General features: G+C 51.9%; 1 protein-coding gene across 3 annotated transcripts in view; it reads right to left on the bottom strand.

Moving 5' to 3' along the window:
- Positions 1-26134, bottom strand: part of COL26A1 (collagen type XXVI alpha 1 chain) — a 202135-nt gene that overhangs the window by 21345 nt on the left and 154656 nt on the right. For all 3 annotated transcript variants that reach the window (XM_063667254.1, XM_054496651.2, XM_054496650.2), the window contains one exon: positions 5763-5824. In XM_063667254.1, the coding sequence (XP_063523324.1) occupies positions 5763-5824 (62 nt within the window). The remainder of the gene's footprint in view (positions 1-5762; positions 5825-26134) is intronic.

Here is a 26134-nt window from a genome sequence, read left to right as displayed (position 1 = left end):
GACCTGCTGGGCTGAGCTGAGGGTCCATGGTGCACAGGCAGATGGTCTCCCTGAGTAGCCCCCTCACCAGTTCTGCAGTGCCCCTGGGCCTGGGGGACAGTCCTGGGATCCCTGGGGACAAAGTGGCCTGCTCTGGGCTCCTCCCCAGCAGGTGCGTCTCAGGGTGCACTTAGCGGCTGCTCAGGTCTCTGACCCTGCACCCAGGGTTCTGGCTGGGCCCCCTGGGCTCAGGCCCTGCTGTGGGCTGCAGAACAGGCTCCCCCTCCACCCCTCTATGGGACACAGCCCTCCGATGGCCTGGATGCCTGGCCCAGGGCCCCTTGACCCCCCAGGGCCAATTCTTTCAGCCCCTCCCCTTTCTGGTCCTTAGAAGGGTCCATGAAACTGGGAGGGTCACTGCGGAGACATCACAAATGAGGTGGAGACGGAGGCTCAGAGACTGCAAGTGACTTGCCCGAGATCACCCAGCAAATGGGCGGTGAGGCCAGGGCTCCAAGTGGTGCCTCATCCACCAAACCACAGTTTATCCTCCCAACAGCTCTGCCTCAACTCCGGCTGAGCTTCGTGGAGGCACAGAGAGCAGGGACGGCTGGCTCAGATCACACAGCAGTGAAGGGTGGACCCCGTTCTCCTGAATCTCCGGTAGGAAAGAAGCGTTCCGATTCCTGCCCCAGCTGCTGGCACCCCTGGAGAAGCTGATGGACCACAGCCAAGTTTAGGGGCTCTGGAGAGGAGCAAGAAGACTATGGCTGTCAGGTCACGTGATGGAAGGGGCCTGGGACAGCCAGCGCAGGGGATTCGGAGGAGCGCCAGGCCCTGATGCTCCTGGGGCTGGGGGCAGGAGGTGGAGTGAAGGTTGGAGTGTGTCTCACCGTTCAGGCCTGGCTGCTGGGAATAGTAGAAATGCCCCCAGTCGAACAAGGGCACGGGAGAGGGGCAGGCTTGGGAGTGAAGGTGATAAGTTGCGGGGGATGGGTTGCAGTATCCCGAGGGGACCTCAGATGGCCATGTTTAACAGGGGGTGGTCCCAAGGGCTGGGAAGTGGAAGTAGAAGACCATCAGAGGAGGCAGGGATGATGGGGGGAGGCTAGGGCGGAGGAGGAGGGAGCAGGGTGGAGCCTGGAGCGATCTGGGGAGGGGTCCCGCCTTGGGATCCTACAGGCATCCCCTAGTGTTCCCCATTCTGGGCAAAGCTCTGGCTTCCCCCGAAGTGACCTGCCAGCCAGTACAAAAGGCCTAGCTCTCTCCTTCATGGGGCACCTCCCACCGGGACACCTCTGCCCACAGAGCCTGCAGACCTGGGCAGAGGGGCCCTGGTTGGAATCTGCCCCGGCCAACATCTCAGCCCTCCTGGCCTGGCTGTGTCTGACCTGGAGAAACTGATCCCATTTCTGTCCAGGCATGAGCTCACCCGGGTGGGCAGCCGTGGGCGTGGGGCCAAGAAAAGCAGGCCACGGCCTTCGGGGGCAGTGGCCCTGATGATGTCGTTGTGGCCTGGCAGACTGGCCGGGACACTGCCCTCTGCACCAGAGACTGCTGGGACTCCGAGGCTTCTGTGACTCTCGTGTACTGTTTGTGGTCCATGAGGTCAGAGAGTAAAGCCCAGGGCAGGAGAGGGGAGGGCAGGCAGGAATCTTCCCCGGTACCCTGCTGGCCTTCTGCCTGCCAGACCTAGGACCAGCTCCTAGGTCTGCACCAGTGGGAGAGCAGATGGAGTGCACTCTGCGGGTTGCCTGGCCCCTGCTGCCCCTTCTTCCCTTGCTCCAGAACTCCCTCTTGTGACTCTGTGCGTGTGGCCCAGGAAAGGAATCAGGACCAGCCTGAGCCAGGCAGAGCCATCCCTTTCTGTTTGGCCAGGTACTGAGTGTCCCAGCTCCCTTGCAACCAGGAGGTGATCACATTGCCCCAGCACAGGCTCATGAAACATAAGGAGTCTGTTTGGGTGCTTCACCTCACCCTCCACTTCCTGCCTTTACATACAAGGTGAGGATGTGATGCCTGGAGCTGCAGCAGCCACTTTGTAATCATGAGGCATCAACCAACTCACTAAGAAGTCAGCGAAGAGCCTGGCTTCCTTGGACACCAAACCAATCCTGAGACCACCTCTACTCCTGGACTTCTTGTTGAATAAACAATAAATGTCCTTGTGGAATAAGCTACCATTGGCCAGCTTTTTCTCATTTGCCTCCTTCCCGACACATCAAAGCAGACTTCTCGTCTAAGGGAGCAGAAGCCCCAGTGTCCAGGCTCTGGGTTGCTACTGTTTTATGCAAGCCATCTGATTTCTGCTTCCCTGTCTGGGATCTGCCTGCCTGGCTCCTGTCCTGGCTCTGCCTTCACCCTGCTAGGATCCCAGCCTCTGCCCTGGCTGACCCCTATCCTCTGATCTGAGCTGAAAACCCAGCTCCGTGTCCTGGCTCCTGCAGACTCGCCTCACCTTGGCATGGCCTCTGGTGCCACTGGGCTGTCTTGGCAACTAGCCCAGCTGGTGTTCCCTTCCCCTCTCCAGGCCGCTGCCTCTCAAGGCCCTCTGATCTGGGCCATCAAAGCTCCCAGTGGGGCCAGGCACAGTGGCTGATGCCTGTAGTTCCAACACTGCGAGGCCAAGGCGAGCAGATCACTTGAGGTCAGGAGTTTGAGACCAGCCTGGCCAACACAGGGAAACCCCGTCTCTACTAAAAATACAAAAATTAGCCAGATGTGGTGGGGCACACCTGTAATCCCAACTACTCAGGAGGCTGAGGCGGGAGAATCACTTGAACCTGGCCCGGGAGGCGGAGGTTGCAGTGAGCTGAGATCACGCCACCGCACCCCAGCCGGGTGATAGCGCGAGACCTTGTCTTAAAAAAACAAAAAAACAAAAAACAAAAAACCTCCCAGAGGCCCTCTCAACACACGTAGGCATGGAGTGGGCAGGTGGGCGGCCAGAAGGTGCTCCAGACAAGACGCGGGAGCTAAGACAGGAGTCTCCCAGCCCCTACCTAGAAATGCAAACAACTGTCAAAAGGAGGGGGGCCGCAGAGCTACCCCATCTCTGCACACCCCAGGCCCAAGCTACCAACCCCAGCTCCCCGCTCGAGAGCTGCCTGAGCTTCCCAACTCTGGACCAGCCTCAAAATGAAGCAACTCCAATTTCCATTTTCCAGGCCATCTGACTGAGATCCAGAGGGAAGGGCTGGCCAAGACGGAATGGAGGAAGGGTGGGAATCCCAGCCTGGGCTCCTCCCATGCCCTGCAGTCCCTCCCTCCAGCCCTCGAGGCACACAGAGAAGACACAGTCCTCTCACTCAGGGTCACAGGACAAAGCTCTGCCCCGGGCCTGCTGCTGGAGGCCATGGAGCTGGGGCCCTTGGTGGAGAGGGTGTCAGGTCCGGGAAGACCACAGGGATGAATTGCTCATGACGGGAGGATGTGGGCCAGGTGGATGGGGGACAGCTGGCAATGCGGCCACCCTCCCCTAGAGCTGCGACTTTTAACACCCACAATACTGGGCTGAGGCCAGAGCTGCTGCTCTGTGCCAAACCACACAGAGGCTTCCGGTACTAGGAAAATGTCCATCAGGCTGGGCATGGCTCGGGGACCCCGCCTTTTCTAAAATCTCAGGTGCCAGAAGTTCACCAGCTCAACATCTTCTCCTATACTCATTCTAGGGGGTCCTGGCCCCGGCTCAGCCCATGTGGAAACATTTGCTCCCTGGAGCCCTCCACTCCTGCCCCACAAGAGCTAAGACTCCAAGGAGAGCAGCTGGGTCTCTCCCATCCCAGGCCTGTGCCCAGGGGCCTGGGCTGCTGGGAGACCCTGCCCGCCCACAGAAGGGCTGGAGGACAAGGGAAGCCGCGAATGCATGCTGTGGGGCCCCCCGTCATTGCTCTGCACAGATGTCTCCCGCACAACTGTGTTTGTATCTGTAAGGCGGGAACAGTGACGTGGCTGGCGTAGGTGACAGCGCTAATCCTTGACTCCTGGTCAGCGTTAGACCATTTCCAAAGCCGGTTCCCACTGCCATCTCCCTGGAGGCTCTCAACAGCCCTGCAGGGCTGATGCTCTGATCCGTTCTACAGATGAGGAAGGGGGGCTCTGAGACAGTCACCCAGCTGACAGGTGGTGGTCCCACAAATGTCTGACTCCAAGCCACACTCACCTGCAACCCCCAGGGCAGAAGTCAGGGCCAAGGGGAATGTGGAGTTATCAAGGGCTGTGTGTTAATGTGTGCACATTTGTGTCATGTGTGTGCGTGTGTGTGTATATGTATGTGTGCCCATGGACACGCATGCTTGTGTGTGTGTTTGTATGCCTGAGTATCCGTGCACGTGGCCATGGGTATTACATATGTGTGTCCCTGTTTTTGTGTGTGAGCATGTGTCTGTATGCACATGTGCAAATGTGTGTGTCTGTATGTGTATATGTATGTGTGTCTCCACATGCACACAGATGTGTGTGTACAGGTGCCTATGTGTACGTGTGTGTGCACATGTATTATATGGGTATGCATGCGTGTGTATGTGTGCTCTTCTGGGTGGAGGCACGGCTGACCCTGGCCCTGCTCTCTTCTAGGGGTTCTTGCTGCCTGGGGCTCCAGCCCGACAGTCTCAGGTCCCTGGTCCTCACCCAGCCTCCCTGCCACGTGGCCCTGCTCACACACTCTCTCTGGACAATGCCACGTGCTCTAGTCGCCACAGTTCTGCCCCGGAGAGAGCTCTGCCTCGGGCTCAGGCGATTCCAGCCTCCTGGTGCTGACTCTCCCCTGGGCGGCCAGGCAGTGCAGCCAACCCTGCTGTCCCAAGAGGCTTTGTAGATATTTGGAGGCTGCTTCATCCCTCCAGACCTGTCCTCCCCCAGGTCGAGCCCCTCTGGCTAAACACCAGAGCCTGCTTACCAAGCCCTCTGGGTGAGAACGGGGCTTGTCCCCATCGGGGCAGACACTGTTGGCTCCCCACGCGCACCCTTCAGCCCCACCTGGCTTTGGCTTTTGCCTGTGGTCACCTGCAACTCTGCCAAGGGCTTTCTTCAGCTACAGGAGCTTGCATGAGCCTGCTGAGACAGAAGTACCCTCGGAGAAGTGTTACCCAGCGAGGGGCAGGAGAGACGCCTGGCTTCATCGCCCTAAGGTGAGCTGGCCCTGAAATGTGCTCAAAGCCACCGTCCTCCAGAGGGAGCACGGGATGGAGCCCCAGGTGCTCCCACAGGTCACCTGCCCATGAACACACCTGTATTGGGCATACCCTTCTCTGCCTCTCTCCCTGCCCAGTGCCGCCTGGGGTCACTGCCAGGTAAATTACTTGTCCTTTATGGATTCCTTCTGCCTCTGGGCTGACTCCACTTAGGAAGTCCTGTTCCTATAGACTGGGCCGAAAGCTGGTCACTTCCCAGCAGTTCCTCCTCCACGGAGTCTTTTCCCATCGGTTCCTCTGTGCCCAGCCCCATTCTGGAGGTGGGAACAGTGGCCCTGGAGGGACAGAGACTCCCTCCTCTTTCCACTGTCTTCTGGGTGTCCAGCCTTCCAGCCCCCGGGTCCTGGGAGCTCAGCACCATTCTGACCTGCCCACAATCAGCCTGCTGCCCGGGATCTCCCAGCCCAAGAAGGCCACCCAGAGCCACCAAGGCCTGAACAGTACCCAGTACCTGGGACCGGCTGTCCAAGCCTGCTTGGAAACCTGGGGCTGGGAATTCCACAGCCACACCCAGTGGTTGCCTGATGCCTCCCTCCACCACCCAAGGTCCCCAGGCAGCTCCCCAGGCCCAGACTCCCCAGCCCGACTGACCTTGGCCTCCAGTGTGGTCAGTCGCTCACTCATGTCACTGAGCCGGGTGCAGTTCATGCATTCTGAAAGAGAAGAGGAACTTGTATGAGAGCAGAGTGTAGATCCTAGGAAGAGAGCAGCCCAGTCACCAGGATAGCCTCTGGGCAGGCAGGCAAGCAGAGAAATCTCCAGTCATTTTGCCTGGAAAACTCCTATTCATCCTTCAAAGCCTTACCCTCAGAGCCCCCTCCTCCATGCAGCCTTCTGGACCACTGAGCCTCCCTTCTGAGCACACGCAGTACACTGTACTGTCTGTTTATTCAGACAAGGTGATGCCATGAGCTGGTGAGCACCATGAAGACAGGGGTCTTTTTCTATTTTGTTCACCCATGAATCTCAGTGCCTGGCACTGACTCAAAAAATATCTGACAATTGATGAACAGATAGTGAGTGGGGCCCCTGACTTTGAGAACCAGAGTCTGGGGAAGGAGTTGGGCGAATAGGCACAGGGTGGGAAGGGGATGCCAAAGCCAGTCCAATCAGAGGGACAATCAAGGAGGACGTCCTGGAGGCAGTGGCATCAAAGATGAGACCTGAGGAATGCACAATAGCTGGCCAGGGTCAGCAGAGAGAAGAGCAAATGCATTCTAAACGAAAAAGAAATGCATTCTGAAAGAGTACATTTTCCGAGGCTGGGAGGGGAGTGAGAACAGGGCAGGTCAGCCAACTCAGAACACACTTGAGGGCTGCCAAGGCTGGAAAGGTCAAGGAGGTCTAACACCAGGGGCCTGGAAAGGGCTGTGGCAGTGTCTGCAGGTCACTGGAGGGTCTTAGGCGGGTGAAATTCAAGGTCAGGTTTGCATTTGTAGATGCTCACTCTGGCAGCAGAGTATGCAGTGGATGGAAATGGGAGGTACTGGAGCCCGGAAGGCCAATTAGGAGCCTCGTGATGCTGACCCCGCCCAAGCACACATCTCTCTGGGCTGTAATTATCTTTCTGTGTATGTCTCCCCTGAGGCCCGAGACCTGGAGCTCTTTAATGATGAAATAGATGGTTCAATGCTGTTCTAAAGAGCTTTTATTGCTCTAGAAGTCAGGGGACGCCTAAAGTCTCTCTTTCCTCAGCTCATTTCAAAGCCTGACCCTGCACGATCCCCATCGCTGTTAAACAGACGCCTAAGAGGTATTTGGGTAACTGAATAGCTCCCACTTGGCGCGCTGGGGCTGACCATGGTCCTGCTTGGGAGAGGTGAGAGCTGCAGCCCACGCGCACAGTCCACGGCCCCCCAACACTGTCAGCCTCCCCCTTGTTCTTGGAGCTATCTTTGTCATCGAATGCAAATCACCTTGAAATGTTCCCTGTCCTTAAAAAAAAAAAAAACAAAAGGCGATTCCTCTGCAATAGATGTTTGGGGAGAAACCACGGGGAGTCGGGGGGAGTCTCAGGACCCTGGGAATAGGTGGTCGAGGCTGTACCCTCAGGGTGCTCAGTCTCGGGTCAAGAGGGGGCAACACCCTACTCTTTGCTCCTCAATGACATGTGGCCTAGCAGAGGGCCCCTCTCCCTCCTTCCCTCCCTTCTGCCCCTGGCTGGCCCAAGTCAGTGATTTATAAGCATTTGTTAAGGAATAGAACCCTTTCTCCTCCATAAAACCTTGTCAGTACCTCTGATGCATAAAACAGATTGAAGACTGAGGTATAAACACTGAACATTCAAACAACTAGAAGAATATACAGTTTTCTGACTCTGGGACCAGGAGGACTTCACCAAAGACACACAATACAGGGATGTGGTTTTCTGGTTAAACATGGTGGATTGAACACAGGTTCCCTTCTGTTTCCTCTCAGGAAAGGGCTGATGAAGTAATAAAAAGGTAGGCCGGGCACGGTGGCTCACGCCTGTAATCCCAGCACTTTGGGAGGCCGAGGCGGGCAGATCATGAGGTCAGGAGATCGAGACCATCCTGGCTAACATGGTGAAACCCCGTCTCTACTAAAAAATACAAAAAATTAGCCAGGCATGGTGGCGGGCGCCTGAAGTCCCAGCTACTCTGGAGGCTGAGGCAGGAGACTGGCATGAAGCCAGGAGGCAGAGCTTGCAGTGAGCCAAGATCACGCCACTGCACTCCAGCCTGGGTGACAGAGCAAGACTTCGTCTCAAAAACAACAACAACAACAACAACAACAAAAACAAGAAATAAAAAAGGTATAAAATCCACAAAGCAAAGGGAAAGGCAGAGGGACCTCTTGGCAGATGAACAATGCAAATATTATTTTGCAAGGCGCATGCAGCCAGGTGCGCCAGCCAGCCTTGCAAACCCAAGGCAGGGATGGAGACTGGGAGCCACTGGCTCTCCTGGTGCTCAAGATGCCCCAGATGGGGCAGAGGAGGGAGTCCTCCCTGGAAACAGGGGCCCGCCAAAGAGGAAAGACCCACCGACACTGACATTTGAGGAAGTCCCTGATGAAACGGCGGAGTCCCTGAAAGACCAGCCTCCGGGAAGTCCCCAGTCAACAAGGCCCTGGCGTCCAGGGGGCTTTCAGTGCCTGCTTTTTTTTTTTTTTTTTTTTTTAAGACAGAGTCTCACTCTGTCACCCAGGCTGGAGTACAGTGATGCAATCTTGCTCACTGCAACCTCCGCCTCAAGTTCAAGTGATTCTCCTGCCTCAGCCTCCCGGGTAGGTGGGATTACAGGCACGCACCACCACACCCAGCTAGTTTTGTATTTTTAGTAGAGACGGGGTTTTACCATGTTGGCCAGGCTGGTCTCAAACTTCTGACCTCAAGGGATCCATCCGCCTCGGCCTCCCAAAGTGCTGGGATTACAGGTGAGAGCTACCACACCCAGCCTAGTGCCTTTCTCTTAAACTTAGACAACCAATGATTCCTGCACTCCTAAAAGAAGTCCTTAATGGAAAAGGCAGAGATCAAAATAAACAGAGTTCCATTTGTTCACCTACCCACCCATCCACCCAGCTACCCATCCTACACCTTACGCTAGCCCCCTCCCTAAACACCCCCATCTACCCACCTATACATTCACCCTGCTCCCCATTTGTCCACCTCCTCTTCTCTACCTCTAATCATCCCTCATTCACCCAAAGGCTCTGTGGATGTTCCTGTGACTGGATGACACTGTGCCAACACTCTAATACTGGTGGGGAGAGGGTCAGGGCTGCACAGACCCGAATGCCTGCCTTCAGGGATTGTCTATTTGAAAGCAGAGATCCATGACCCCTCTCTAGTAGCTGTGTTCTGTGGGTTAACCAGGATCACTTGGAAAAAGCAAGATGGAGCCTAAGTGTCCACCAGTGGTGGATTGGATAAAGAAAATGAGGTGCATATATACACCATAGAATATTACACAGGCATGAAAAAGAATAAAATCATGTCCTTTGCAGCAACATGGATGCAGCTGGAGGTTGTCATTCTGAGTGAACAGACTCAGAAGCAAAAGATCAAATATTGCGTGTTCTCACTTATAAGTAGGAGCTGAACAAGGGGTATATATGGACATAAAGATGGGGTATGAGGATTGAAAAATAATCATCTGGTACAGTGTTCAACATTTGGGTGATGAGGCTGGGCATGGTGGCTCACACCTGTAATCTCAGCACTTTGGGAGGCCGAGGTGAGAGGATCACCTGAGGTCAGGAGTTCGAGACCAGCCTGGCCAACATGGTGAAACCCCGTCTCTACTAAAAATACAAATATCAGCCAGGTGTGGTGGCAGATGCCTGTAATCCCAGCTACTCGGGAGGCTGAGGCACGAAGATCGCTTGAACCCAGGAGGCAGAGGCTGCAGTGAGCCAAGATCAAGCCATCGCACTCCAGCCTGGCCAAGAGAGCAAAACTCCGTTTCAAAAACAAAAAACAAAAAATATTTCGGTGATGGGTGCACTACAAGCCCAATCCCTACTATTATGCGTGTAACAAACAAGCACATATAACCCCCTGAATCTAACATAAAATAATTTTCTTTTGAGACAGAGTCTTGCTCTGTTGCCTGGGCTGAAGTGCAGTGGTGCAATCTTGGCTCACTGCAACTTTTGCCACCTGGGTTCAAGCGATTCTCCTGCCTCAGCCTCCCAGGTAGCTGGGACTAAAGTCATATGCCACCGTGCCTGGCTAATTTTTGTATTTTTAGTAGAGATAGGGTTTCGCCATGTTGGCCAGGCTGGTCTCGAACTCCTGACCTCAAGTGACCCACCCGGCTTGGCCTCCCAAAGAGCTGAGATGACAGGCGTGAGCCACAGCACCTAGCCTTAAAATAAAATAACGTATTTTAAAAAGAAAAGAAGGATGGGTGTGGTGGCTCATGCCTGGAATCCCTGTACTTTGGGAGGTTGAGGTGGGTGGATCGCTTGAGCCTGGGAGTTTGAGATCAGCCTGGTGAACATAGTGAGACCCTGTCTGTACAAAAAAATACAAAAGTTAGCCAGGCATGGTGGTGCGTGCCTGCAGTCTCAGCTACTTGGGAGGCGGAGGCGGGAGGATCGCTTGAGCCCAGGAGGTCGAGACCAGCCTGGGCAACATGGTGAAACCCCTTCTCTACAAAAAATACAAAAATTAGCAGGGTGTTGTGGCATGTGCCTGTAGTCCCAGCTACTTAGGAGGCTGAGGCAGGAGGATCACCTGAGTCCAGAAGGTTGAGGCTGCACTGCACTACAGTTTGGGCAACAGAGCCAGACCCTGTCAGAGACGGGAGGGGAAGGGAGAGGACGGGAGGGGAGAGGAGGGGAGGAGAGGGAAGGGGAGGGGAGGGAAAAGCAACTCTCCAGCTCAAGCCACACAAGAAGACACCACCCCACCCTTGGGGCCTGAGGGAAGAGGAGGAGGAGGTGGACATGGGGAAGTTACAAATGACAGCCCTGGTCTGTCCAGGAACTCTGGGCAAACTGCACAATCTGGAGGTTTTTAGGGGCCTTGAGCAGAGCGTTTCAAGGGCCTGAGGCAACAAATAGGATCCCCTGCATGGGGGAAGGTCAGCGGATGGAGGGGGAGGCCCAGCTCTCTCAAAGACCTATTTCTGGAAATTATGCTGGGCCTGGGCCCAGTTTGCTCTGGCACCGGGCACCCTGCTTGGCAGGTGAGGAGCAGCTTGGCCAACAGTGGACATGGGGGTTGTGGGGTGGGTCCAGCTCCCCAGCTGTGGTGAGACCCTAGAGGCCCAGCCAACTCGGACTCCCCACACCACCCCCATCCCCGGGCAGGCGCTCCAGAACCGGACGGAATTTTCGTTCCCTTGGCGTCTGTCATCGACAGGCAATTAAAGCATGTTTGTTTAACTTTCTCTGATTATTCACTGGAGTGCTGGAAACATGGAAATGGTGATGGGGGTGCTGATCCTGCCCGCTCCTGGCTCTGTGATCGGAGGAGGCCCTGCCCGAACTACTCTACAATGTGGTTGCTAACCTTCCAGGATTATGAAGTGTCCCACGTACCTGGCCCCTCCGAGAACACACTGGCCCTGGAGCACGTGGGGCCACAGTGCCTTTCCCAGCGTCTAGGACCCACGCAGAAACCAGCGGGGGAAACCTTTGCCAATAGGTGTATGTTGGAAGTGTCAACACACCAGGCAAACCAGTGTGTGTTTGTGGGTGCACAAGCGTGTGTGTGAAAGACACAGGCTGGGCGCAGTGACTCTCGCCTGTAATCCAAGCACTTTGGGAGGCTGAGGCAGGCGGATCACGAGGTTAAGAGATCAAGACCATCCTGGACAACATGGTGAAACCCCGTCTCTACTAAAAATACAAAAAAAAAAAATATATCAGCTGGACGTGGTGGTGGGTGCCTGTAATCCAAGCTACTCGGGAGGCTGAGGCAGGAGAATCTGTTGAACCTGGGAGGCGGAGGTTTCAGTGAGCCGAGATCGTGCCACTGCACTCCAGTCTGGCAATAGAGCTAGACTCCATCTCAAAAAGAGAAAAAAATAAAAAGAAAAAAGAAAAAGAAAGAAAGAGAGAGACAGAGACATAGAGAGAGAGCAGGCCAGGTGTGGTGGCTCATGCGTGTCATCCCAGCACTTTGGCAGGTCAAGGTGGAAGGACTGCTTGGGCCCAGGAGTTGGAGACCAGTCGGGGCAACATGGCAGGACCCCATCTCTAGAAAACATTTAAAAAAAATTAGCTAGATATGGTGGCGTGTGTCTGTAATCCTAGCTACTCAGGAGGCTGAGGTAGGAGGATTGCTTGAGCCTGGGAGGTGGAGGCTGCAGTGAGTTGTGATTGTGCCACTGCACTCCAGCCTGGGCTGGAGATGCAGTGTCCTTTTGAGACGCTGTCTCAAAAGAGAGAGAGAGAGAGTTGATTGTGCAGTGTGTTCATTGTAAAGAGAACTATAGAGACCTGGGTCTAAGTTGGCCAGGAACTCACCGTGTGGCTTGAGACACCCTCTCTCTCTCCACACCTCAGTTTTCCCATCTATGAAAGGGGTTTACACTGGATCAGCTCCAGAGGCCTCAGGCTCCGGGACTCTTCACTCTTGCCACCGGTGACCTCCTCCTTGGCCTCTCACTTCCAGGCTCTGCCCACCCACAGGAGGACAACAGTTGTCAGGTCCACCTGCCATCTGCCTTTGGTCAGCACTGCTCCTGGTGATGGCTCTGCTCCCAGAATTCAGGACCCACCTCCCAAATGAGGCTAGATTCCCAAGGCCTGGGCCCTGAGAGGGGATTTGCAGATAGGGCAGGAGTTGGTTATTGCAGGGAAATGTAAAGAGGCAGCTGGAGTCTACTTGGGCCACAAGATCCCAGTGGGAGGCAAGGCACATGGATGGTCCTGTCCCCAGAGGCCCAGCTCCCTCTGTGAGAGGTCTCAGAGGGGTCTGCAGGCAGAGGGCATGTGCAGGGCGGGTGTCACCAGCAGGCCACCCCAACCAGGGCCCAGTTGGAGGAGATCCTTAAAAATCCATCCAGAAGGCTTGGAGCGGTGGCTTATACCTATAATCCTAGCACTTTGGGCAGTTGAGGTGGGCGGATCATCTGAGGTTGAGAGTTCAAGACCAGCCTGGCCAACATGGGGAGACCCCATCTCTACTAAAAATACAAAAATTAGCTGGATGTGGTGGCGGGCGCCTGTAATCCCAACTACTCGGGAGGCTGAAGCAGGAGAATTGCTTGAACCCAGGAGGCGGAGGTTGCAGTGAGCCGAGATCACGCCATTGCACTCCAGCCTGGGCAACAAGAGCGAAACTCCATCTCAAAAAAAAAGAAAAAGGAAAAGAAAAGAAAGAGAAAACACAGTTCTCCTCCAGCTAAAAAGATACCATGGCCAATAGGAGGGCAGCATGGCCCACTGTGGCTGTCCCCAAGGAGAGTGGCTGGATCCCCATTATCAAAATCCCATTGAGAGGTGAGCCAGCAGGTAGCATTGGGGTGTCAGTGTAAAGGCTGGACTGCCAGGTAGGAGGGGGGTCAAAGGAAGAAAGTCTCTACGTTTGGTCACTTTCTAACTTAAGTAAGAATGAAGTGCCAGGCGCGGTGGCTCATGCCTGTAATCCCAGCACTTTGGGAGGCCAAGGCGGGCGGATCATGAGGTCAGGAGATCGAGACCGTCTTGGCTGACACAGTGAAACCCCATCTCTACTAAAAATACAAAATATTAGCCGGGCGTGATGGCGGGCACACCTGTAGTCCCAGCTACTCAGAAGGCTGAGGCAGGAGAATTGCTTGAACCTGGGAGGTGGAGCTTGCAGTGAGCCAAGATCGTGCCACTGCACTCCAGCCTGGGTGACAGAGCGAGACTCTGTCTCAAAAAAAAAAAAAAAAAGAATGAAGTCAGAGGCCAGGCTTGGTGGCTCACGCCTGTAATCCCAGCACTTTGGGAGGCTGAGGAGGGCGGATCACGACGTCAGGAGATCGAGACCATCCTGGCTAACACAGTGAAACCCTGTTTCTATTAAAAATACAAAAAATTAGCTGGGCATGGTGGCACACGCCTGTAGTCCCAGCTACTCAGGAGGCTGAGGCAGGAGAATTGCTTGAACCCGGGAGGCAGAGGTTGTAGTGAGCCGAGATCAGGCCATTGCATTCCAGCCTGGGTGACAGAGCGAGACTCTGTCTCAAAAAAAAAAAAAAGAATGAAGTCAAACTGTGGATACTGAGTGGGAACTACCTCAGCACTCTTGCCCCACCTGGCTCTTAGAACTAGCTGGCATCAAAGGCCATGCCACACACTCACAGATCATAAGATTTGAAAGATTCTTTTCTGGGGCACCCATTCTCAATATGATATGAAAGCAAGTGACTGGGCCATGACTGGGCAGGACAAAGTCTGTCTATAACCCTGGGGGTTCTGTTGACTTGGCTGGCAGAGTCTGTCTTTCTCCCTCTCTGCCTCCACATCCAACCCTTATTCAAGGTTGATGGGTCTTGCACCATGGCTGGACCACAGGCCAAAGCATCTTCCCCCCCAGCAAGATCTAATGAAAAACTACTATTATAGAATTATTAAGTTAGTTTAGCAAGGTGGCTAGAATGTAAAGACAGTTTACAAAAATCAACCATATTCCTACATACAACAAGCAAATAGAAAATGAAATTAAGTGATACCATGTACAAAAGCATCATAAAGTATGAAATTACATAGGACTAAATCTACTGAAAACTATAAAACACCACTGAGAGAAATTAAATAACTAAATAAATGGAAAGATATACTATGTTCATGGATTGGAAGACTCAATATTATAAAGATGTTAATTCTCCTCATCCCAGTAAAAATTGCAGCTGGTGTGTTACACTAGTACATTGAACATGTCAGTGTCTATACCACTGGGTTGGTGTGTTACGCTGGGACATCAAACATGTCAGGTCTATACCTCTGGAAACAACAGAGCATTTTCTGGCTGTAGGTGCCTGATAAATTGTCTTGATTTTCCTTTGTAACTCAACTGTATAGAAGGTTTTTCCCCTAGCAGTAGGGGGAGTACAGGTGATTAATCATTGATGTCACTGCAATAGTCATTTTTTTTTTCTTTCAGACAGAGTCTTACTCTGTCACCCAGGCTGGAGTGCAGTGGTGTCATCTCAGCTCACTGCAACCTCTGCCTCCTGGGTTCAAGCAACTTTAGTGCCTCAGCCTCACGAGTAGCTGAGATTACAGCCACCCATCACCATGCCTGGCTAATTTTTTGTATTTTTAGTAGAGACAGGGTTTCACCATGTTGGTCAGGCTGGTTTCGAACTCCTGACCTAAAGTGATCCACTCACTTCAGCCTCCCAATGTGCTGGGATTACAGGTATGAGCTACTGTGCCTGGCCGCAATTGTTGTTTTTGAAAATAAATAAATAAATATATATAAATTCTTCCAGTTGATCTATAGAGTCAATGCAATCCCAGTCAAAATCCCAGTAGACTTTTTTTTTTTTTTTGGTGGAAATTGTCAGATTGATTCCAAAATGTATATGAAAATACAAATGTCCAAGACTAGTCAAGGCAGTCTTGAAGAAGAACAAAAGTAAAAGGTTTGTACTACTAGAATTGAGACCTTGTTACAAAACTAGGGTAATTAAGGCATAAGACAGATGGATGGTACAAAGTTAGACAAATAAATCCACACTTACACATCACTTGGCTTATGAAAAAGGCACAAATGCAGTACAGAAGACAAAGGATAGACATATCAATAAATGGTGCTGGTCAATTGCATATACAAATGAAAAAGAAAAATAAAAGAATCTGACCCCTAATCTGCACCACATGCAAAAGTCAATTCCAGCTGGATTGTAGATCTAAACACAAAGGGTAAAAAAATACAGCATTTAGAAGAAAACATAGGTGACTACCTATATGACCTCAAAATAGAGTCCTTAAGCAGGATGCAAGAAGTATTACCATTTAAAAAAATTGATAAAGTAGACCACATTAAAATTAAGAATTTCTCGGGCCCGGTGCGGTGGCTCAAGCCTGTAATTCCAGCACTTTGGGAGGCTGAGGCAGGTGGATTATTTGAGGTCAGGAGTTCGAGACCAGCCTGGCCAACATAGTGAAACCTCATGTCTACTAAAAATACAAAATTAGCCAGGCATGGTGGCGCGTGCCTGTAATCCCAGCTACTCGGGAGACTGAGGCAGGAGAATGGCTTGAACCTGGGAGGCGGAGGTTGTGGTGAGCCAAGATCATGCCATTGCACTCCAGACTGGGCAACAAGAGCGAAACTCCATCTTAAAAAAAAAAAAAAAAAGAAGAATTTCTTTTCATCAAAAGACACCATTAAGAGAATGAATGAAGAAGTATATCACCAACTGGAAGAGGATTCTTGGAATATGTGTATGCACAAAATAAGAGCTCCAAATGGCCAATGATCATATGAAGAGGGGGTCAAGTTCATTTGCCATATCAGGGAAATGTAAATTAAACCACAATGTGATACTCCCACATAGCCACTAGAATGGCTGATATTAAAAAGACTAACAGTTACTCTTTTTTTTTTTTTTAACCAAGTATTAGGATGCGGAGCAACTGGAACTGTCATACACTGCGGGTGAGAGTATCAATGGTACAACCACTTTTAAAAACCTTTTGGCAGTCTCTAATAAGGCTGAATATAAGCCCACTCTATGACCCAACAACTCCATTCCCAGATATCTCCTCCCTTCCCATGAGAACACAAGCCAGGATATAATAAACTTCAGCATCAAACATCCTCCTGATCTCTGTCTTAAGTCCCTGTTACCCCAGTGGAAGCCCCTTTCTGCCTTTTCTAGACTTAGTGGAAATGGGAAATAGTTGCTGGGGGCTGCAGGAGAAGCTGTTCCCAAGCACGGTGAAGAAGCCTCACCAGATGCCTGATTTTGATCTTAGACTTCTCAGCCCCCAGAGCTGTGAGGAAATAAACTTCTGTTCCTTGTAAATTACCCAGTGTCCAATATTTTGTTCTAGTAGCACGAAACAGACTGAAACAGATGGATATACGAAAAGTTATCCCATCCAGAGGGCTAAGTGCTGTAAGCCAGCTGGACACAGGTGCACGGCAATTGGTGAGAAGGTGGGTGCCTAAGTTCCCTTGGAGTGGTCAAGGAAGACTTCCTGGAGGAAGTGGTGCTTAATTAGGAGGCAGCTGACCAATGCAGGTGTGAGGGAGGGTTGGGAGCCACTTCTAGATGAGAGAACAAGACAGGCACAAAATTCATTCACAAAATGAATAAATATGTTCGCCAAAAGGCATGCACAAGAATGTTCATGGCAGCATTGCTCAGAATAACCCAAAATTAGAAACAACCCAAATTCCTATTAATGGCCAACTGGATAAATAAACTGTATATTCACAAAATGAAATACAACACAGTCATAACAGTAGGCAAACCACACGCAACAGTGTGGACAAGTCTCACAGAACATGTCATGTGAAAGAGGACAGACTCAAACAAGTACCTACTGTCTGATTCCATTTATCTGAAGTTCAGAAACAAGCAGAAGAGTCTAAGGTGTTGGAATTCAGGTGAGTGGCTACCCGTGGGGACAGTCACGATTGAAAGAGGCAAGAAGAGGGCTTTCAAGGTCATGAGAACGTTCCTTGTTAATGTGGGTGCTGGTTACACAGGCATGATCAGTTTGTAATAAACATGCCAAAGTGTTATCTTAATTGTCCTAAAATGCCAATCCAACCTTGTCACCCTATGTGCTGCTGCTGTGGCCTACTTGCCATGCTCTGTGCACCTCTTGCTCTCCTAAGCCTTTACCAGTCTTGTACTCTCATCTAGAAATGGCTCCCAACCCTCCCTCACACCTGCACTGGTCAGCTAGCACCACCTCTTTCAGGAAGCCTTCCTTGGCCACCCCAAGGGGACTTAGGCACCCACCTTCCCACCAATTGCCATGCACCCTGTACACAACTGGCTTACAGAATTTAGCACCCTGGATGGGATCACTTTTTGTATATCCACCTGTCTCAGTCTATTTTGCATTATGAGAACAAAATACCTGAGATTGGGTAATATGGTTTGGCTCTGTGTCCCCACCCAAATCTCATCTCAAATTGTAATCCCCATGTACCAAGGGAGGGACATGGTGGGAGGTGATTGGATCATGGGGGTGGTCTCCCTGTGCTGTTTCTGTGATAGTGAAGGAGTTCTCACGAGATCTGATGGTTTAAAAAGTGGCAGTTTCCCCTGCACACATCCTCTCTCCTGCTGCCTTGTGAAGACACGCCTTGCTTCCCCTTTGCCTTCCACCATGATTGTAAGTTTTCTGAGGCCTCCCCAGCCACGTAGAATTGTGAGTCAGTTGGGCCTCTTTTCTTCGTCAATTACCCAGTCTGAGGTAGTATCTTTATAGAAGTGTGAAGACAGGCTAATACACTGGGTAATTTATAAAGAACAGAAGTTTATTTCCTCACAGCTCTGGGGGCTGGGAAGTCCAAGATCAAGATCAGCCATCTGGTGAGGCTTCCTTATTGTGCATGGGAACTGCTTCTCCCTGCAGCCCCCAGCAGCTGTTTCCCATTTGCACTAAGTCCAGAAAAAACATAAAGGGGCTTATAGAGAGAGTCAGGGCCCTGCTGCTGCGGAAGGAGCATGAGAAGGGAGCAAAAGGAAGACCACTCCACATATCCCCCTGCTGGAGCAAAAACATGCAAGAACACGGCGGGGGTGTGTGTGTGTATGTGTCTGTGCTTGTCTGTCTACCTGGTTCTCTTCCTCCCACCTTTGCCTCCTGAGTAGCTGGGAGTACAGGTGTGCACAACCATGCCCAGCTAATTTTAAAAATTTTTGTACAGACGAAGTCTCAGTATGTTGCCCAGGGTGGTCGTGTCTCCTGGCAGCAAGCAATCCTCCCACCTCGGCCTCCCAAAGTGTAGGGATTACAGGTATGAGCCATTGCACCTGGCCAGTTCTTAAATGAGTCTCTCTCCAAAATGATTTGGCTATAAAAGATTCTGCTATCAGGAGGCTGGGAGGGTCCCCAAGGACCCTGTGTTCTGCACCATCTCTGGCTGAGCTGCCCTGCCTGCCCCAGGCAGGTGTTGGGTGGGCTTGACTCAAGAGCATACCCTGAGACCTTCAGACTCCATCTTCAGCTTATGATGCTCCAGGGGGACTTCTGGATGTAGCAGTGGTGGTCTCTACTCAGCATGCACACAGAGAGCTTGTCCCTTCCTGCACGTCCTCCCTGGATAAACAGCTGGGACTAAAGATAAAGGCACTCCCTGCAGGCTGAGGGTAAAGATCTGGACCAGGCAATAGACCAGGGGATTATTGCCCCATTGTATTGTGGAGGAAAACTGAGGGCCACTGACAGGGAGCAGATGAGCTGAAATGGAACCAGGGCATCTGGCTGCTCATCCTGTAGCCCTGCCTGGACCGGAGGGCCAGGGATGCTTCACGGGGGATCACGTTTCACCATGGAAGCTTGAGAACGAGCCACCGTGATGTAATCCATGCTCTCAGCAAGCAAAACTCAGCTCCTTTTCCTGAGGAGAGAGGAGGGAACACTGGACGCCCAGATGATGTGACTTCTGGCTCCAGTAGTTACTGACTCAGAATGACGAGGTTGAACGGGCTTTAAAAGAGTGTCCACGTGGTCCCTGCCTCTGATCTATGGGTGGCTGAGGCACAGAGAGGGCTGTGCTCTGCCTGAGGATGCACAGGGAAGTTCCCAGTGCCTGACCCCACTCCCTGTTCAGTGACCCCCAGCCGGTAGTGGCTGAGTGGGATCTCAGAGGGTGCACACACACAGAGAAGGAAGCCTGTCCCCTGGCCTCAGCAGCCTGCGCAGAGTGGCAGGGAGCCACCAGCAGGGCCCGGCAACCTCTCCCTCTGCAACCTCCTAATGCTCATTTTGGTTCCTTTTGTTGGAGAGGCTGAGGGGAGATGATCGCTTGAGCCCAGAAGTTGGAGGCTACAGTGAGCTATGATGGCACCGCTGCACTCCAGCCTGGGCCACAGAGCGAGACCCTGTCTCTAGGGGAAAAACTAAAAAAAGAATTTGTGGCTCCTGATTGCTTTGGGCCACCTTGGAAACCTCAGGAGTCAGTGAGTTAGAACTGTAACATCCAGGAGAGCTCCCGAAAAGCTGCATGAGCATTAGTGCCGGGATCCTGACGCCTCCTGGGGCCATGTCTGTACCTGTGTCACCTGCCAGACAGATTACCTGGAGATGAGTTTAGCTCACCTCCTCTGGACAGGCAAGTGTAACAGGTCATGGCAGGTCTGTCTGATTAAATTAATATATTAATTTATCAGCAGCACTGTTCCATAGACCAGCTTTCCTTCAGACCAGCCACGAATGAGAGATGTCCCCAGAATCAAGGTGTGAGTATGGAGGGACGAGACTCTTTCAGGATCAAGTACCTCTTGGCTCTCCGTTGGGGACGGATTGGGGTCCCCACAGCTGGGGATGCTTGGATGAAGGCAGCTGGGTTACAGTGTGCTCAGTGGAGGGATTTCAAGTCTTCCAGGAATGTCCCTCAGGACTTGACGGGGATTTCATTGCAACAAAAATAAGTGATCAGTCCCAGCAGTTTGGGGGAGCAAGGATACCAGGAGAGGGGAACATCACTGTACATGTTTATCTTGCCGGTTTCAGCGATTCAATTGCTTCTCTTGGGTGGATTTCTGAGGATCACATTGTTCATCTGAAGTTATTGCTTCAAGTGCTCTAACCCTTTTTTCCTCATCCAGAAAGAAATCATAAATAACTCCAGGGCCCTGAAAAGCTGGCAGCTGGCCCCGCCTGGGCCTGAAAGATGACACCAAGTGCAGGGGGAGACGGACTCTGTGGTTCCTGACCCACTTGGACACAGGGAGTTGGCGCTGCCATTGCTCTTCATCACTGGGAAAGAATTTGTCTTAATGGTGCTCCAAGCCCAAGGTCAAGGTTCAAAGAGTCATGAAACAAAGCTGGCAGCCTTGGAGCCTCCAGGCTGTGGTGGGGTAGGGAGTGGCCTGACACTGCCAGGCACTCTGAACCCCAGAGGGCTGAGGGGCACCCCCAGCCTTGGGACTAGGTGATGCCTCATCTTCCTGTAGCACCCACTGGTCAAGGCTCAGGAGGAGGCAATCACCTCTCAAGGAACAGACAAGTTCCCGAAAATACAGCAAGATGCGGGCAAGGTTCTCTGGCCACTGGGGCTTTCAGAGAGAAATGGCAGCAGAGTTTTAAAAACTAAAGACAGGCTGGGTGCAGTGGCTCACACCTGTAATCCCAGTACTTTGGGAGGTAGAGGTGGGAGAATCTCTTGAGCCCAGGAGTTCAAGGCTAGCCTAAGCAGCTTAGCAAGACATCGTTTCTAAAAGTTTTTTAGAACAAGCTAGGCCTGGGTGGTGCATGCCTGTAGTCCCAGCTACTCGGGAGGCCGAGGTGGGAGGATCGTTTGAGTCCAGGAGTTCGAAGCTGCAGTGAGCTATGATCGCACCACTGCACTCCAGCCTGGGACACAGAGCAAGACCTCATCTCAAAAAAAAAGCAGGGAGAAGGGAAGCTTCTCTGACTGCAGTGGGGGAAGCCCTGGAGCACCCTAACCCTGTCTTCCAGCCCCGCTGTCTTCTATCCCTTGGGCTCAAGATGGGCAAGAGATGGTGAAATGGTTTGGTTGTGTCCCCACCAAAATCTCATCTTGAATTCCCACATGTTGTGGGAGGGACTCAGCGGGAGCTAATTGAATCATGAGGCAGGTCTTTCTCGTGTGGTTCTCGTGATAGTGAATAAGTCTCCCGAGATCTGATGATTATATAAGGGGGAGTTTCCCTGCAACCTGCACAAGCTCTCTCGTGGCTGGGGAAGCCTCGCAATCATGGCAGAAGGCAAGGAGGAGCAAGTCACCTCGCCGTGATTGTGAGGCTCCCCCAGCCACGTGGAGCTGTAAGTCCATTAAACCTCTTTTTCTGTAAATTGCCCAATCTTAGGTATGTCTTTATCAGCAACGTGAAAATGGACCAATACAGATGGGCAGGTCTCAGAGCCCCATTGCCCAGGTTCCTAGGCACCCAACGGAGGAACAGGTGAAGGAGATCCATCTACATCTCTCGGGGGTGCTGTGCTCACACAGAAGCTACCCGCTTGGTGGCATTTGGCAGCCTGGGCTCAGCTTCCCCAGGGCAGTGATGTCAGCTGAGGCGGGAGATGGGATGGGTGAAGGAGACAGGAAGGGAAGAATCACGGGGCGGGCGAAGGAGACCCCTTGAGTCTCAGGGTCAGACTCAGGATCACACCTTTCCTGGCAGGAGGCGGTTGCCATGGTAACCCGAGGAGCACTCAACAAGGCCCCTCCCCTTACCAGGCACGGACCTTCACCAAGGATAAATTTTTTCTTCCACTTGCCTGGATTTCCCAGCCTCGGAGATCACCCAGACACAACCTGGCTCTTTCTTAGGGGGACTTTCTCTGTATTGCTGCCCCGAATAGTTCTTTAAAACGCCTTCGAACAACATGGCGGCCTCTGTGCAGGATTTTACAGTAGTTGCCTAATAGCTTAAGGCTTAGTCATCTCTCTGGGACCTGCCCCCGACACGCTGTGTGACCCTGAGAAAGTTTCTCGGCTATCTGAACCTCAGTCGTTTGGCCCTTAAGACACGAATGATCAAAGCCGTCTCCTGGGCCCCTGAACTGGTTACAGAATGTGGGATTAAACTGCGTGGCTGAGAAAAGACAGCTGTCATTTGTACTCTTTTTTTAAAAAGCAAATCTCACCAGGTGCACTAGCTTATGCCTGTAATCACAGCACTTTGGGAGCTGAGGCCGGAGGATCGCTTGAGCCCAGGAGTTTGAGACCAGGCGGGGCAACCTAGTGAGACCCCATCTCTACAAAAAAATTTAAAACTAGCCATGCATGGTGATGCGCACCTGTAGTCCCAGCTATTCGAGAGGCTGAGGTGGGAGGATTGCTTGAGCTAAGGAGGTCAAGGCTGCAGTGAGCTATGACTATTGCCACTGCACTCCAGCCTGGGCAACAGAGCAAAACTCTCTTTCTCTCTAAAACAAAACAAAACACAACACAACAAAAAAGCAAATCTCCCATACAGTTGTAAAGACAAGAAGGATCTTAGAATTATATCACTCAGCCCTTTCTTCATACAGATTAGAAAAGAGATCTGGATGTTAAGTGGGCTCACGGCCACAGTCACACATTTGAATGGTGGCCAACCCAGGGCTAAAACCAAATTCACCCTCCCGGGGCAGCAACTCCTTACTTCCCCCTCAGTTATTTACACCAAAGTAAGAATTAGTCCTCAGTTCCACAGGGGGCACAATGCGTTACAAAGCATCCCCCTCGCCTTCCAGATGCCTGAGAGGTAGTTCTGTCCCCACAGTGAAGGACGGAGGAGAGATGGCCAAGCCCAGAAAAGGTAAGAGAGGGTCTGGCTGGGTGCAGTGGCTCATGCCTGTAATCCCAGCACTTTGGGAGGCCAAAGTGGGCAGATCACTGGAGGCCAGAAGTTCAAAACCAGCCTGGGCAACCTAGCAAAACCTTGTCTCTACCAATAATATAAAAATTACCTGGTTGTGGTGGCACACACCTGTAATCCCAGCTACTTGGGAGGCTGAGGCACGAGAATCACTTGAGCCAGGGAGGCAAAGGTTGCAGCAAGCCGAGAGATCAACCCACTGCACTCTAGCCTGGGTGACAGAAAGAGACTCTGTCTCAAAAACAGAAACAAAAAACAGCCAGGCATGGTGGCTCATGCTTGTAATCCCAGCACTTTGGGAGACCAAGGCGGGCAGATCACTTGAAGCCAGGAGTTCCAGACCAGCCTGGCCAACATGGCAAAACCCCATCTCTACTAAAAACACAAAAATTAGCTGAGTGTGGTGGCACACACCTGTAGTCCTAGCTATTCAGGAGTCTGAGGCAGGAGAATCACTTGAACCAGAAGGTGTAGGTTGCAGTGAGCCGATCGCGCCACTGCACTCCAGCCTGGGCAACAGAGTGAGACCCTGTCTCAAAATAAATAAATAAATAAATAGTAAGAGAGGGTCTCAAATCCAGAAACACCAATTCCTCCTTGATCAGAGAGGCACCGTCTGTGTGCAGGTTCCAAGAAGGAGACAGAAGACTCTGTTCAGGCACAGAGTGAGGCTACTAAATTGGGGCTCCTGTCTGCCTTGTTTATCGGCACCCAGACACTGGTCTAGAGCAACGAGGAAAGCTCCTGCCCCATGGGCAGGGTTGGCGTCCACACTGGTCTTATCCCAGGCTTCTGGGAGCCGAGCTGGACTCACAAAGGCACAGATGGGAGGATGTTCAGGCCAGAAGCAAAGCCATTGAAGGAACTGGGGACAACCAGATGCCTGCTCTCTGCTCACAGCTGGGCTGGAGCGTGGGAGGAGCCGGGAAGGGAGCCTAGACCTCCCCACTTCAGCCTCTCTGAGCTTTAGGGATATGGTGGTGACGGATGGGTAGCTGGAGATGCAGATTCTCTGCAGGGAGCAGACTGTCCAAGTATAAGGGAAGGGCAGCCTCTCCCGGTTACCCCACATCCCCTTTCTCCCTCTCTCCTGCCCCCCAGTTCTGCAGGCTGGGCCCAGACACTGCAGCCAAAGATACATCTAGCTTTCTGGGAGGGGGGTCCTGACATCAGTGGATCACCCCCACCCACCCCTAGAGCCTGGAGTAAGACCCAAACAGCACTGCCTCGCTGGCCATAGCTCACTGTCCCCTGCTCTCTGGCCAGCCCCAGCTGGAAGGAATAAACCTCCCTAATGGGGTTGTTGGGGACAACCCCCGGTCCCCTGACTCATCCAACACCCCTCCTCCTCCAGACCCCAGGGCCCAGAGAGGCAGCTGTTCAAAACCTCAGCAGCTCTGCCAGTCTGGTGGGTGTGAAACAGAATCTCGTTGTGGGTTTTTTTTTTATTATTTTTATTTTTATTTTTATTTTTTTTGAGACAGGGTCTCACTCTGTCACCCAGGCTGGAGTGCAGTGGCGTGATCTTGGCTCACTGCAGCCTCTGCCTCCTGGGTTCAAGCAATTCTCCTGCCTCAACCTCCTGAGTAGCTGGGACTACAGGCACCCACCACCACACCTGGCTAATTTTTTTGTGTTTTTAGTAGAGACAGGGTTTCACCATATTGGCCAGGCTGGTCTTGAACCCCTGACCTCAGATGATCCACCCGCCCCAGCCTCCCAAAGTGCTGGGATTACAGGAGTGAGCCACCATGCCGAGCCTTCTTGTGGTTTAAATTTGCATTTTCCACATTGTTAATGAGGCTGGACATCTTTTCACAGGTTTTTTGAGCCATTTCTGTTTCCCCACTCTGGGAAATGCCCATTCATGCCCTTGACCTGTTTTCCTATTCGATTGTTCTGTCTTTTTCATTTTGATGCATAGGAGTTCTTTCTGCCGTATTTCCGATACCAGCCCGTCGTCAATTTCATGCTTTGTGAATATCTCCTCCCAATCTGTGGCACGTGTTTGTGCTGTGGTAACATTGCCTTTTGTCATAAAAATTTTTCCAATTTACCTTTTATTCCTTTAACTCCACACATTGCACAGGTTAGGATCTGAAAGGCAATGCTGGGTAGAAGTTGTGACAACAACCTCCAAATCCCATTCATGACCTTAAAGGGAGGCTTCTGGCCAGGCACGGTGGCTCACACCTGTAATCCCAGTACTTTGTGAGGCTGAGACAGGTGGATCACTTGAGGCCAAGAGCTTGAGATCAGCCTGGCCAACATGGCAAAACCCCATCTCTACTAAAAAACAAAAAACAAAAAACAAAAAACAAAATTAGCTGGGCGTGGTGACACATGCCTGTAGTCTCAGCTACTCAGGAGGCTGAGGCATGAGAATCACTTGAACACAGGAGGCAGAGGTTGCAGTGAGCCATGATCACGGCGCTGCACTCAGTGGCGTGGGTGACTCTGTCTCAAAATAAATAAATATAAATAAAATAAATAGAGGCTGGGCATGCTGGCTCACGCCTGTAATCCCAGCACTTTGGGAGGCCAAGGCGGGTGGATCACTTGAGGTCAGGAGTTCGAGACCAGCCTGGCCAACATGGTGAAACCCTGTCTCTACAAAAATACAAAAAAATTAGCCGGGTGTGGTGGCGCATGCCTGTAATCCCAGCTACTCTGGAGGCTGAGACAGGAGAATCACTTGAACCCAGGAGGTGGAGGTTGCAGTGAGCCAAAATCATGCCATTGCTCTCTAGCCTGGGCAACAGAACGAGACTTCATCTCAAAAATAATAATAATAATAAAATTGTAAAAAGGGAGGCTTTTAATGTCTCACACTAGTGCAATGCTTTCTGGGGAGTGCAGCAGCCAGGATCTATGTGCCAGGAAGCTTCTTTCTTTTCCTAGTTTAGCAAGAGTTTTCCTCATGCATAGGTGGTGAAGTTCATCAAACTATTATCTTCTAATCTGTGAATGAGGTGGATTACATCAACAGATTTTCTGAAGAACTACATGGTAAGGACCTATTTTTTTGGTGCACTGCTGGATTTG

The sequence above is a fragment of the Pongo pygmaeus genome, chromosome 6 (assembly GCF_028885625.2).
Source record: "Pongo pygmaeus isolate AG05252 chromosome 6, NHGRI_mPonPyg2-v2.0_pri, whole genome shotgun sequence".
Classification (NCBI taxonomy): Eukaryota; Metazoa; Chordata; class Mammalia; order Primates; family Hominidae; genus Pongo; species Pongo pygmaeus.
The sequence above is the reverse complement of the archived record's forward strand: the minus strand, read 5'-3'. Positions and strand labels throughout refer to the sequence as shown.